The sequence below is a fragment of the Ciona robusta genome, chromosome 11 (assembly GCF_009617815.1).
Source record: "Ciona robusta chromosome 11, ASM961781v2".
Lineage (NCBI taxonomy): Eukaryota > Metazoa > Chordata > Ascidiacea > Phlebobranchia > Cionidae > Ciona > Ciona robusta.
In genome coordinates this window covers 8,073,054-8,087,634 of record NC_143245.1, presented here as the reverse complement: position 1 = coordinate 8,087,634, position 14,581 = coordinate 8,073,054, and the positions used below count along the sequence as shown (strand labels likewise).

Genomic DNA, 14,581 nt, shown 5'->3' with positions numbered 1-14,581 from the left:
TTTGTTAAAACATGATCGTGTAGGACTAATTGGTTTTAGTTTAAAAAAACGTGTCTGCTGTAAAATTGGTTTATTTCTGTAAGCGCTGGAACTGTTAAGGAAGCATTGAAAACATTACTTCCTATTGATTTCTGAATCCCAACTTCTGTATTGTATTAGATTAGACAATATGTTATAGTGGTTCTCAATTCCTAAGCTGACACTCAAAACAACTACTTTAACATCTGTATTGTTAGAGTAAAACTATAAACCACATCAGATTGAAATCATTTATTCCAATAAATGTTGTTCTTACTTTAACGTTTCTAGAACTTGCAACTAAATAGTTCGTCGTCATTATTGTCGTCAATATAGTCGAGAGACGTACGATCCTATTAAAGATAATCTATTGCAAAGTCTGATTTTGTGAAACTGTACTTACAAGTTAGTTCATTTAATAAGGCAAGTAAACTTATCGCAGGTAAACCTAATTTATTCCTATAATATTTTTCTACATTCGTACATTTCTGTACGACAGGAATTTAACAGGATTAAAGAAAAAAAAAACAATTTTAACCCACAAATACCTTGTTATCTTCATTTAAATTCTTCACTGATGCAGGTCTAGAAAAAACAAACAATTGTTTTGTGGGGTAAGATGGGATATACTGTTCGCACCTAAATCCCACGTTTCCTAATCGTGTTTTAAATAATAAACATTAGCGCTATTTTATATTCGCGGTTCCACGATTATATAATTCTGTAACTATTCCTTGTTTACTACCGAATGGGACCTAAATAAAAACATGTCCCATTTTACTCCACCCACTGTAGGCCTATCAAGCCAAATACGTGACTGACGAAGTAACTCACGCAAAGTCGTTGTCTGTACATCGTCGCCGTCTCCACGCATCTGTATTATGCGCACACAACAACAGTCCAAAAACAAGTACGAAAAGTAAAGCTTTGTTCATCTTATAACCTAGTTTTGAAATCGGTAAGGCAACAAATACATGCTATATACTCAAACACCTCATGCTCACTGTCAAGTTATAACATGGGTGTCTTCTTATACACCAGACACACATGGTGTACTCAAACACCTCATGCTCACTGTCAAGTTATAACATAGGTGTCTTCTTATACACCAGACATACATGATGTATTCATACACCTCATGCTCACTGTCAAGTTATAACATAGGTGTCTTCTTATACACCAGACACATATGGTGTATTCATACACCTCATGCTCACTGTCGAGTTATAACATGAGTTGTCTTCTTATACACCAGGCACACATGGTGTATTCATACAACTCATGCTCGCTGTCGAGTTATAACATGGATGGCTTCTTATACACCAGCATGCTTATTTTGCAATAAGCGTATGGTGTTTAAGTGTTGTGATTTCCGTTTGCGGACGTGGTTTATAGAAAACATACTGCGACCACGACGCGGTGTATTCGATATCATTAACCCCCCCCCCCAAAAAAAATAATCCATCCCCAACAACACGCATACACCACATAATGCACATTCAGTTACGTCTATCCAACTGAGTATTTACCGTCAAATAAATAAAATCTGTTTAAAACTGTAAGCGTAAGAATTAAATCAAAACAAACAGAAAATCGCTTTCTTTTGATTACTGATTAAACTATCCCTGTCTTGCGCGGACAGCCTATACAAAACCCCTTATTTATTGTTGAAATCTGTCATTCTTATTTAATTTTGTTCAGTATTGATCACACATACTTGCGCAAAAGGTGTAATAAGTTTTATATGCAATACTACGCCCTAAAATTTATGTGCAGTTTTATTCAATCTTACATAATATGGTCGTTTTTTTGCAGCACGCGAGGATAAATCAAGTTACACTCATTGGCTTTGTAGCTGTACACCTGTATACAATAACTGCATGTCAGTGATAAAGGAACTTAGGTGCTCAATATATTTCAAAGAATTGAATAAATTGAATGGCAGTAAATTATAAGGCAACAGGTACAACTGAAAAATGTTCTCGTAATAGGACTAATTTTCAAAATTGAACATATTACGCAAGAAACATGATTATTTACCAAAACAAGGTTTACAATTAATAGTTGTCAAAAAAACAACACAAATAGATACTGAAATACATTATTCTTTATAATGTATGACTTTGTATGATAAACAAAACAAAGCCATGTGAAAACTTAAATGAAAACAAACAAAATTTAATCAGTTTGAAAGAAAAACACAGTCAATATATTTCTTACGATATATCTCTAGTGTAGTTTTTAACAATTATGGTTATCAACACACTTTAAATTTAGACCACGGTAAAAGTAGCTCGTGTCACAATACTTTCATAGTTGATAAATTATAGTAATTTAAACAAATTGATAGATAAAAAAGGGCGACTCTTATGTTTAGTAACAAACATTTCTTTTCTGTGGATGGACAGTTAACATGCATGAAGATAAATATAAAATGTTTCATTACGTCCATGATAAGAAGATATCAAAGTGAGACTCTTGTAGCACCAACTTTAGTAGTTGTTGAATCTGTTGTTGGACCTCACCAGATATATTAGCGCTCGCTTGTGGGAGCAACTGTAGCACATTACTGTGTGGTTGGGCAACATTAATCTCATAAGTTTGTGCCCCGTTCTTGACTTCAACCACAATCATTACATGTTGAGTGATCACGCACACGCGTGTGATGCTGCCATCATTTGTTACAAGCGTTAATGTTTTCTTAGGAAACTTCTTCAAGAGTCGCTTCTGCAAAGCAAGCCCTCTTTTTACCGGTTTATGTTTGCAAAGTTTTTTCATAATTTCTGGATCAAATTTTGACGCTGATTCGTATTGCATTAAACTGAGCAATACATCCAACTCTGAAAATGTGAAATCGTGATGGGTTTTATCAAAAGATGCAGCGAATGTTAATTTCTCCCATAAAGTTTGTCTATAGCATTCCTCACTTGCAAACGACACAATACGTTGAAGTGAACTTCTTGTTCTTTCCTTCTCACAATCAGCAAAATTGTGCTCAGCCCTTGAGGTTTTGTCTTCAATAGATTTGATTTGAATCTTATTTACTTTGTTAAATATCGCAGCATCGGTAGTTTCTGAAAACCTCCTTGACCCTTGCCCTCCTTCTCTGGTGGATGATTGTGAATATTGCCGCTTCACATGTTGCTCTTTTTTACTCAGTAGAACAAAGTATTGCAATGTTATGGATTCCGAAGAATCCGTGGCAATCGGAGCCACAATCACACAAGTGTTCCGATCGTCATGTGCTGTGGATGTACAAGTAGAAGTATGTTGTTTATCAAGTGGTTGCAACGAGAACAAGATACTATCTTCACTGTTGTTCTTATTGACACAGTAGGAACTAAAGTGAATATGACCAACTGTTCGAACCAGGAAGTTATAAAACCTTCCTACACATGAAGTATGGCAAGCCACTTCTACCACATCAAGCATGAGGTGTGAGGAAACATCACTAAGCAGCGGTTGAAAGTAGTTGATCAACCCTTGAAGCATCCCAATGACATCACAATGCTTATAACGGTGCATGTCATCTCTTAAGATCTGTCTAATGCAGTGTATATGAAAAGTCAGAGCAAACTTGTTTCCGTTTAGATTTTCTTTGAATTTTTCACACTCGTTGATAAAAGCTACGTTTAATTTTTGTTGAGGTGTTTCTATCATGTTGGAAAATTGTGAAATATCAAGAGCGTACAGTTTGACATTAAAATGCTCCTCCCCAACTTTGAAACTGATAAGTAGCATCCCACCAGGGATCGCACGGTACAGAAAATTTGTGCTTCCCAACTTTTCATACAACGCACTTTGTTTTTTCTTAGCAGCAACCTTAACCTGAGCTCCAGATGGTTCTTTTATCTTAAACTCAGCAAACCCATTCCAATGCTTGGAGTATAAACCAACAAACTGAGCTGAGATGTCTTTGAAAGCCTTTTTCATTTCACAACCTTCAGGTTTGTCAGGATTTAGCTTCGAAACTGAGTCCCCGGATTTTCTCCTGTATGCTCCTAGGAAGGAAGACTTCATTGAAAGCATGGAATGAGGTTTAGTGAGTTTCTCAGCTTTATCAGATCCACCATCTTTCTGAACAAGCAAGCAGTTGTACCTTTGTCTCATTTCTTGTGTGCATAACATTGGAGAGTAAGCTTGACTTAGTTGTCGACTGCAAGCAAGCACTACATGTAAAGTTGTCACTGAGACAGTTTGTACTGTCATAGTTGAATGGCATATTGAATGATACAAATCAACAAGATGCATTCTTTTCTCTTCGTTTATTTCCACTTTCTTCTTAATCATAGACAAGGCTTGCTGACCGTTTAGTTTCACTTTATCTTTTTCTGAAGTCTCCATCCTTCCAAATGGTTGCATAGGTTGGTTGTTCAAATATATATCATCCACATATCTTTCCACAAACGCGGATCTGTATTTCTTTTCACCAACAGGGTAATGCTTATAATAGGACAGCATCTCCACTGAGTAAATGTCCTTAGGTTTGGTTTTCACACCAGCGTTAAAAAGACCAAGTTTTTGATACGTTATATTTTCCAGCAGTAAAAACCTTGCATTGTGGAACTCAGAGCATTTGGACAACTTCTTAAACAGCAGTAGGGCTTTCTCATTGGACAAGTTATAACACCAGGTAAGCAAATTATTATTAGACATCGTAAGGTAAACAAAATGTTGTCTTGGTATAAATGATGATGAAGTTATTAATTCATGTTGTGGACACGGACTTTTATCTGGCTTAACTGATGCATCGTGAGCCTCAAACTTTTGCAACGACCTCGAGGTAGTTTTCAATGCTTCAGTATCCATGCCAGCACTTCTTTTCCACAATTTAAAGTTTCGTGTGATAATTATACACTGGTAAGATTGCCCAGGAAAAACATGAAGTTTTGTGGCTTCTGTTTCATCCATTATTTGAACAAACCCATCAGTGCTTTGTGTTTTAAGATACAGAAGCACAGATGAGTCCGACACGACATCTTTGACAATTTTCACAATATTAACAACCTCATTGCAACATAACTGACATTTAAATTCCAAATCCTTATAATGCAATGAAGGGATCGACAGCTCCTTTATTTGCTCCAACCAGTTAAGTAGCAAACTATGATAATGATGTGAGAGCGTCTCTTTATTATCAATCGGCAAAGTAGGTATTTGCTCTCTTTGCTGTTTGTCTTCAAGTTTTGATTTGCTAACTATTTGTAAAGTTTGTGTTTCTGTAGATGCACCTGATGAGAAATCCAGTGTCCGCATTGCATCAGTTTTTCCTGCACCGGGCTTAGGTGATGGTGCAGCATGTAATGGCAGTGTTAGAAGCCTCTCAAGTATAAAGTCAACCAAACCATTTCTCACGGAAGTTTCAAAATGTTTTTGAAGGTCTTCATGGTTTAAAGAGCCTCGGATCCATAAGCAGAAGTTAAGAAGTGGTGTTTTAGTTCCACCATCTACATTCTCTATGCTTCTCACTTGAATAACTTCATTAAGTTTATTAATATCGCTCAATTCTTCCATAGTGATTCCAGCTTCATCAGAAACATTCAATATATCAAAGAACACGCAACCAATTCCTTCCCTTTTTCTTCTTTTCTCTACGTACCCATTAAAAAGATAGATGCTGCTCGGAACTGTGACCTTACTGGCAGAATTGTCAACCATTCCTGTACAGTAAGGTAAGAAGTGCCCAGTCAGTGACGTTGGTTCAGAATACCTTGGTATTGTCATGAATTGCAACAGATTCTGATGAATATAATACAACAAAGATGATACATCTTTTTTAGTTGCCATTCTTTTCGAAATAGAGAAATGTAAAGCTTTTTCTGGCGCAACAGGGTAAACTGACCCATGGTCACTAAGCAGTCTTGGCTGAATTAGCCTTACATCTGCAGGGGTTAGTTTAAACTGTGGATTCCTACTCAGCATTAAGGTGATGTTCTCTATGACCACATCATCCAGTCTTCTCACAACAGAATCCTTCAATGTATTGAGTTCGGCTTTGTGGTCAGACTTTGGTCGGTGGACTCCATACCAACAGATGCAGAGCTTTGGTTCATAATCCTGATTCAAACTCCTCTTTGAGTCTCGTTTCCTCAGTGGAGGATGGTCACTCTCTGATCCGGATGGGAGCAGAGATGACCTTCTTCCTGATGGAGTCTCACTTCTCCTGCCTTCCTCTTTGATGCGACAATAATAAACCGTTTCATCTTCGAGTTTAAACACGTACATGTTCTTCTGGTTTATTACAGAACCAATCTTGAATGCGTTTCTCACAGTGGACAAAGCAATAGATTGATTCACAGAAGATGTAGGTTCTGCTATCCGGTGATGTAAATGAATATATTGCTGATATACACACTCACATTCAAAGTGGCCATGTGGCATGATCATGTTAGCTGCCAGGTAATCTCCACCGTCTGTGTTGTTCTCACCCCTAGCCGTATCATCTATAGATGTGTGATAGAAACTAGATGAATCTGTTTTCCAAATATCTTCAGCAGTGTTTTCAATAAGAAGTGGATTACATTTGAGACTATAGTGAAGTTCCTTTAAAAGTAAAGTTTGGTTGATACCTCTGCATGCTGATCTTATATTGGTTGCAATTGCCTTGAAGATCCTTGAATGTTCTTCCTGAACTGCGGATAAAACTTTGGTGCTGTTTCGACGGTGAAAAAAGAGATTGGAAGAGTTTTCCAACACTTGTATGATGAGCCAGAAGTTTGGGAGTTGGCTGTAAGCTTCTTGTAGGATGTGGCAACCATCTTCATCTCCTTCAGATTCACTTGCTTCACCCTCATAACCAGACCCAAGCCAACTTGTTTGGCTGAAGTGTCTTGGAGATGCGTCAGATATCGGGCTAACTGCGACATCTTGACAAAAGTTATTTAGAGAAAATGTTGGGTGGGATTCATAAACTTGCTTCTGGACATCGGAGGGAAAGTAAAACTGAGGTTGTTTAGAACCTGTTCCTGAAGGTGTTACTGGCATGGACATAGTGCTGCCTGTAGCAAGGCGAAGAGGGGAAAAACAGCCCGCATCTCTGCTTGTTCCACTGCTTAATGAAATGTTTAAGACCGGATGCGATGGTTGAGCCAAGGAGCCACGAAGGGAATGATCTGAAGCTGTTGGTCTCAATAGGTGTAAAGGTGAAGGTCTTGTTTTACTTGGTGGCTTGTAAGACTCATTCCCTTTCAATACGGAAACAGATGATGATCTTTGAGAAGGAAAACTGCCATAGGTAACATCAGTGGTTGAGGCTGATTTAAATGATGGAGTGTTCATTAACCTTGTAAGTGGGTTCACATCGGCTTCTATTGCATGAAGAGATAATGTTGAAGCAGTGTTCTGTGTTGGTTGTCCAAGTAGGAACTGGAAGTCTACAGGGCTTGGAAACGAAGGTGTGTCTTGGAACGAATCTTTTATTGGTTTTGGGGAATCGGTTTTGAAATCAGAACTGGAATCATGCATTTCTCCTTTGGATTTACCTGCGGCTGATTTATCATTGATTACTTGGCATCTGGATGAAGTGAAGATTGGTAGCTGTGGCAAAGTTTGCTCCAAGCTGAGGTAGTAATAGTCGCTCTCTTTTTTCAGCTTATAATTCGCCAGACGTTTACGTTCAAACTCTTCAGCAAAAAGGTTCTTGCTTTTGTCTGTGCCGAAAATAAAGTTTAGTGGAACGGGAAGAACTGAACAGTTAGTTGACTTTGATTTCATGATGTGTGTTACAGCTCGATCCAGTGTTGTTTTATTGATAGGCTCACAAGTTCTTAATGAAGATATAATCTCATCTTCCAGAAGCCACTCAATACTTTGCTTTGTACCTTCTGTACACTGTAAGCAATCAATAGGAATTGTAGAATTTTCAGATTCAAGCTTTGCATCTTTGGGAAGATATATCCAAATCAAGTCAAGAGTTATCTTCAAATCTTTGAGGAAAATCTCCTCGCAAGGTTTTTCAAAGCATGTCAGAATATCCTGCAGTTTCATGGGAAGCCTATTGACAGCTGTGGTTCCATGGTTCCCGGTTGCTCTATCTTTAACCGTACAGGTAAGACAAAGAAATAAAGGTGACTCTTTGCTCTCATCAGAGGAATCTGAATCATCATCATACGGCGATCTTACAAATAGATTTGGTTCCTGCTCCATCTTGTAAACAGCAGGGGAAGAAGTATCTAAACTCTGGTTGTTGTCATACTGGTGACTCACATCAAAATGTAAGGTGTCAAAGTCGCTATCAGGTTGGCTGTGGGATATTGGGTCTTCACGAATAGGAGTGCCTGGTCTCTTTGCATAATATAAATCAGGGACACCTGGAACTACATGGCAGTACTTATTCAGGATGTTTTGAAACTGTTTCTCAACTTGTTCGTTTGTGCCAGAGATGTGGCGCGCATGAGATGTTTGGAGAAGCAAGAATGAAAACTTAGGAAGATTGTCCCAGCCAAACTGAACTGGGGACGTTGACTTTGCTTCCAACTTTTTAACTATCACCGTCGGCAACTGACGCTCAACTTTTCGACCTTTATATTTCTTCTGTTGATTCGATTTTTCTTCCAGGTCCTCATCTGTGCTTGTGCTCCCCCGTGTGGCAACAGGCTCATTCTCCGAGGCTCTTGTGCGCCTCGGGTGACGAGGAACAGAGTGGAAGGCACTTTTCCGATCCGCTGACGTCATGTTTCTTGTGATGGTGGCAGGATCTTGTCCTTGTACTGGTTCTTCACTATCCACCTTCGGGTTATCTTCCTTTAGGTTGTTTAATAAATTATCAACTTCCTCTGAATTAGATGTAGCATTCTCACCAGGGTGGCTTGGCTCATTGGAGTGCTTTAAATTAGTTGCATCCAAACACAAATCTTCAATGTCGCAACTTGGAGGGAAAGTATCTGATGCATTCTTCGCGCTTCCAAGATGGGAGTTTTTGAATTCAATTACTTGAGGGCAATTTAAAAGCACAAGATCTGTGATATCAATTTCATCTAAAGACTCACTGCATATAAGGTCTGTGACAATATTTAGATCATCTTTGCTAATGGCCAAATTTTCCTTGGTCTGCACAGCAGCAAACAATCCAACGACAAATGATTTATGATAAAGATCAAGAATGTTGTTGCAGACGCCGTTTAAATGAGCATTCTCTGTCGAATGAAGCGAGAACACATCATCATTTGTGTCCGGACTTAAAGGAGATGACTTCACGGTGTCAAAGTCCCTGCTAGGAGACAGATTAAATGTTGTACGCATGTCATGGAATGCTGGTGTATTACTTTGGTTGAATCTGTGGTCTTGGATAGAGTCCGGCCATTTTATCTCATGCTGTAACTTGACTCCTTGTAGAGAACTTGTAACCAAAGCCTGCATTGAACAGTTGTATACATAGAGTTGCATTGTGTAGTTTGTAAGCTGAGGTTGGTTTGTAACTTCAGTATCATCTTGATGCATGGACGCAAGTCTCTTCACGGAAATGCGACGTGCTGCTCTGTATATTGAACCTGCTTCTGTTGGTTTGTTTGTGTAAGTTGGAGATAAGATGGATGGCTCCTGTACGCTTGTTTCACTCTCCATCAAAGTATTAGCACTTGAGCTGGTGCTGCATTCATTCTGTTCATCACATTGGCTGCTAATCATTTTAACAAAGTCCGAATATGTTGCAGGGAAAAGAATGACAAACACCTGACCATCATCCCCTCTTTTCAAGTAACAACGCCAGTTTTGATTACTACCCTCTTCTATACCATGCGTTTTCATATCATCATTCCTCTTCACCATATGCTGGTTGATTTCTATTTGGTCTTCTGTGGATAATGATATCTCGCAGTCGCTTAGATTTTCCAGCCTGTTGTGAAAATTTGAGAAGAGAGAAACATTGGGGCTGCTTGTATCGCATTTGTCTTCACATAATGACATAAACAACATCTTAACCCTTGAGCTTTTGTCCAGTAATGCAACTGTATTGAACAAGCAAGGAAAATACATTACCTCGTTACTAATGTGTTCAACTGACATATGGTAGGTCTGAGCTCTGAGGTTCGGTTTTATCTCACTGTTGTTGCTGTCCTGATTTGCAGGCCAAGTATCTCGTGTAGAAATCCTTGGGAATATATTTGAAACCTCATGGTTTGAGCACATCAACTGGATATGTTCCAAAGTCACCACGTTACTTATACATAAGGTGTCGTTTTTTATGATAGCTTCAGCAACTTCGCTGTGAGTTAGATTCTCATAATATGGCACGATGTCCCGACTTGTGCATGCTTCCTGGTGAAGACTGCTGGTGCTAGCTGTTCCTGTGCTTGTTGAATGAGTGTTAGAATAACTGGAGTTATCGGACTTAAGATTCGGAATAAATTGACGTATAGCGCCATCTTGAGGCTCGACCCATACTTCCACAGCGAGGATTATTTCTCTCGCTTCATTCTCTTCCTCATCTTCCTCTGTATCATTGCTACTCATTGAAGACTCAGTTGATCTCAGCATAGCAGGAAAGAGGACGTACTGGACCAAGCAATAGTTGCTCACATCTGAGTTATGACCAGGGTCCAAACATAATGATGTCATTGGAAACTCTCGAGCTAAATTCACAACCCCTGATGATGAATGAGCGATGTGATATCCCTCAGCGAGTCGCAGCTTCACCAGTAGCTTGGATAAATCATCAGCGACTTCCATCCGTAATGGGGTGGCTGTTGTGTTAGTGAGGGACCATACATACCTCTTATGCTGTAAATACCACTTCACATTTCGCATGCGGTTTGCAGCACCACTGCTTCCAGCTAGTGTGCGGTGCTGATAATCAGGCAAAGGTGGCGGCTTCAAATAATCTCTCGGGTGATGTTGATACCTCACTAACAGTTGATCCACAGGCTTGTGCATTAACACTGCACAGTTTTCAGCTGCAGAAAAATGTGGACGGTTTGATTTCATGCCGGGAGACCTTGCAGTTGGGTGTCTAGATCTTTTTATGCTGGTAGCAGTAGGGGTGGAAAGGGCAGCAACTTTCTCTTGTAACTCCATTACAAGCTTTTTCCTGGTCTGTCCAGCCACCCCAATTTGGAAAGCAAGTTTAAGAACCAAAGCTGGGGATTTGTTCGATAGCCTGACAAGAAAGAATGAGGTTGGTGTTTCCTCATTGGTTGATTCGTACACAAACTTAACATATGTGTGGTTCTCCATTAGCACAAAGGAACACCAATTCTTTAGCATCATGGTTAAGTGGGAGAATGCAAGACAGCATTGGAATGTGTTGTTTTGGCCATCAGAGATGAACTTCGGTAGTGGTGTATCGTGTTTTAGTATAAGATGTATGCGGTGTATGTGCAACCACTTCTGCCATATACTTACATCTAATGATAAGATAGGTTTCCAATATGATGAGAATAAAGATGGCACGTGCTCTGCCTGCGTGGATAGAACGTATTCTGATGCGTTTGGGGGCAAATAGAACAAGCCCTGTCCATGCTTCAGGATATCAAAGATTGTGTATCTTACAGGGTCGTTCACAAACGACTGAAGGTGGTATAACATGTGGTCAGCTTGAAGAAGGTCTTGAAGAAACCTCAGGAATCTATGAAGTAGCTGTCGTCTTGGCATCATCCAGTTATTTGATTGGCTTCGTTTACTGGCATCGTGTAGGAACTCATACGTGCTTGTGACATAAACGACTACTTTAGTTGGGTTTCTCGACAGCGGCCATGAGGCTGATGCTTTGTATTCAATATACGTTGGATTTTTCCACCATAGATATTTTAAATGGATCTCTATGTTGTTCTTGGTCTGCGTGATGCTTTTAATCTCGTAACCTTCACGAATACGGGAACTAACCACAGTGTTTAAAGGTACACGAAGAGTTCTCTCGTCTTGTTTTCTGGTGATTAAAGTCTCTTGCGCGTCCGGGTATCGTATTATGCTTCTCAGTTCAATACCAGAGCATTGGTTACGAAAGTTATCTAATGGAACATCAATTAATTCCAACTCTTTATCCCACATCTGAAACCTCCATTGCAACAAGGACTTCTGGTAATAGTTCATTTCATCAGATGTAGTAACAGGCAGAGCAAATGTGTCTATATATTGACCCTTAGTGGAGTTAGCAACAAACTGCATTAACTCACAGTTGGAGATACAACCGAAGTCACAAAGTGAGAAAGCTGAAGGGTTGAGATGAATGAATGAGCATGAAGTGGTTGAATTCTGGTATTGGCTGAGTAGAAGCTCAAGCGTTGAAGCATCTGGCTCCCCAAGGACACCATCAGTTAAAATAATAACTCCAGAGCTTGTGTTTGATGGTAAAAGACCAAGTGCTAGCAACCCGGTACGTAGTATACCAACAAGGATATCATCCCGTTTCTGCAGAGCTGATTTCAACCGTCCAGGTTCATCCATTCGTATAATGTTGTATATCTTGCTTTCTACTGTTTCAATGATGTGGCAGATAGAGGATTCATTTAACACACAGCCTTGTACAAGAACCTTCTGCTTCACTCTTTCCATACCAATACTTATTTCGCTGTTATAATTGGTCCCATGCCATTGAACGAATATTGTCACATAAATCTCAGGGTTGATAAGCGGACCGGTATAAGTCCCAGGCAAGGTGTGGGGCTTGATTAATGACACCAGACATTCCTCCAAGTTATATAGAATTGATTCTATAACAACGCAATGCTGAAATGTGTCCACACGTAATAAAGACGCGGATAAATCAAGTCCAAAAACCAATCGACATCCGCTTGAAATGAATGTAAGTTTTGTATCAGTAGTGACGCGGTAAACGTCATTATCACTTTGTATCTCATCATTTTCTGAAGGAACAACTGATACAACTTGGACCCCAGAAGTATCTGCTGCATCTTTATCATTTGGGTTAATTGCATGGAAAGGTAAATTCAGGTTCTTGAAAAACCAACTTAGTCGAATATTTCTTGATATGCGAAAATCTCGATTGAGAAGAATGAAAACTTCTTTCGCGTCTATTACCTTGTTGGTGGTTTGTAGCTCCATGCTGTTACCTGTCAATCAAATACCCAAGAGCTTAGAAAGCATGTACAATACATAGAATTTAATAACACAAGTGAATAAATAAAAACTGTTTATCCTCACTTGGCAGGACAATGACAGTTATTATTGTAAAGGTGTTTTGTTTCATACAGTTTGTGCCCCCCCCTACACCATTACAGCACCTCTGCATATAAAACATTTTTACTAGGTTCGTTATTAAAATGCGAACGCGAGTCTAATAAACAAACCAAACCGCATATGGTATTGTTTATTTTTCTAATAAAATAACATTGAACAATACCTTGTTATGTTCATAGGCTGATGTGAGTATAATTCGTTGACATTGGTAAATCAGTAGAGATACCGCAAAAACTCTTTGAATGTATTCACTGTAAATAAAAGCACCGTAACTATTAAGAATAAATAACTTGCTTATCATCACATTCTATTTGGCTGACATTACGTAAAACACCCAATGTATGGTCAGTATCCCAGCAATCCTTAGTTTATTTTTTCTAAATAAAATACTAAAAAAGTACAAAATTATTATGGCAGAATGGAATTATGCTGTTAATGGTTTTGAATGGGTGTCACTATATAATAAGTTAGGCCTAACATAGTTAGTAGACCTACCTACAATTAACTCGATTATCCTTGGTTATGAAACGTAAAGTTGATGAAATCGCGGCTTGTGAAAAACCTGCAAATATTTGAATATTAATTAATGAAATTCACAAGTGTAAGTACAGCAACATACGGTGCTAGTGAAGAGTCTTCCCCCCACCTTATTTGCTAACCACTAACCCCTAGGTTTAGTAGTAAGTGGTTATATAGGGGTTAGTGGTTAGCAAATAAGGTGGGGGGGGGGGCAAGATTCTTCACTAGCACCCAACATACCTTCGCTCGTCAATGCTTAAGCTGACACAGCTATTGTAGCGTTTACAGACGAGATATACTCCAAAACATCGAACGTAGAAACAATATTTGCACGAGGTACGCCTCCGTTTGTTTTGAGAATGAAATAAAATATGATTTCTATAAGATTTGCTCCAGTGAGCAAGATGTTTTTATTATTTGCACTTTATCATCACACTCACAGTGTTTTGCCAACGTTTTTCAATATTACAGGTTATTGTTTACATTTAAACTGCAAACATTTAATATTAGACACTGCCCCAAATTAACCATTGATATCTTATTTCTAAAAATTACAAAATTGCCGAAATTTAGGGACAAAATTATGGCTGTGAGTGTCACGATTAAGTCCACGCTCCAGCTGTCAAAGCAAATTTTTGTTTCTTTTCGCCGCAGTTATCGCATGAACTCGGTTTGTAGTTTGTTGTTTACAGCATAAGGCTTGCGGTACTAATAGGATTACGGAGACTTTTATTATATCTTTACTATAAATACTAATTACTAATTGTAGTTCCGTTGTTACGATAGAGACGAGACTTGACCGTTTTATATTATATTACTGTTATGATAAATACTCTTGCGCAAGTAATTATATAGGTTTTAATGAAAAACTGTCCTAGGTAAAGATATTGTAGCCATTAGTTGTGTGAAATAA

At 38.8% G+C, this 14,581-nt stretch overlaps 1 protein-coding gene and 1 long non-coding RNA gene across 3 annotated transcripts; both read right to left on the bottom strand.

Annotated features, from left to right (window-relative positions):
• Positions 1–55: 55 nt before the first annotated feature.
• On the bottom strand, positions 56–1,354 carry LOC149729083 (uncharacterized). Its single transcript, XR_016386077.1, has 4 exons — positions 853–1,354; positions 567–603; positions 296–371; positions 56–145 (listed from the first exon to the last, which is right to left on the bottom strand). It is a non-coding gene; the product is annotated as an uncharacterized LOC149729083 (long non-coding RNA).
• Positions 1,355–1,778: 424 nt separating this feature from the next.
• On the bottom strand, positions 1,779–14,383 carry LOC149729082 (KICSTOR complex protein SZT2-like). 2 transcript variants are annotated; one of them, XM_089889107.1, is made up of 4 exons: positions 13,909–14,383; positions 13,645–13,711; positions 13,313–13,400; positions 1,779–13,022 (listed from the first exon to the last, which is right to left on the bottom strand). In XM_089889107.1, the coding sequence occupies exon 4, from the start codon at positions 13,012–13,014 to the stop codon at positions 2,461–2,463; it is 10,554 nt and encodes a 3,517-aa protein (XP_089745233.1). In that variant the 5' UTR covers positions 13,015–13,022; positions 13,313–13,400; positions 13,645–13,711; positions 13,909–14,383; the 3' UTR covers positions 1,779–2,460. The 2 variants fall into 2 exon arrangements, with proteins under 2 accessions (XP_089745233.1, XP_089745234.1); XM_089889108.1 differs by having other exon boundaries at positions 13,649–13,711.
• Between the last annotated feature and the right edge of the window lie 198 nt (positions 14,384–14,581).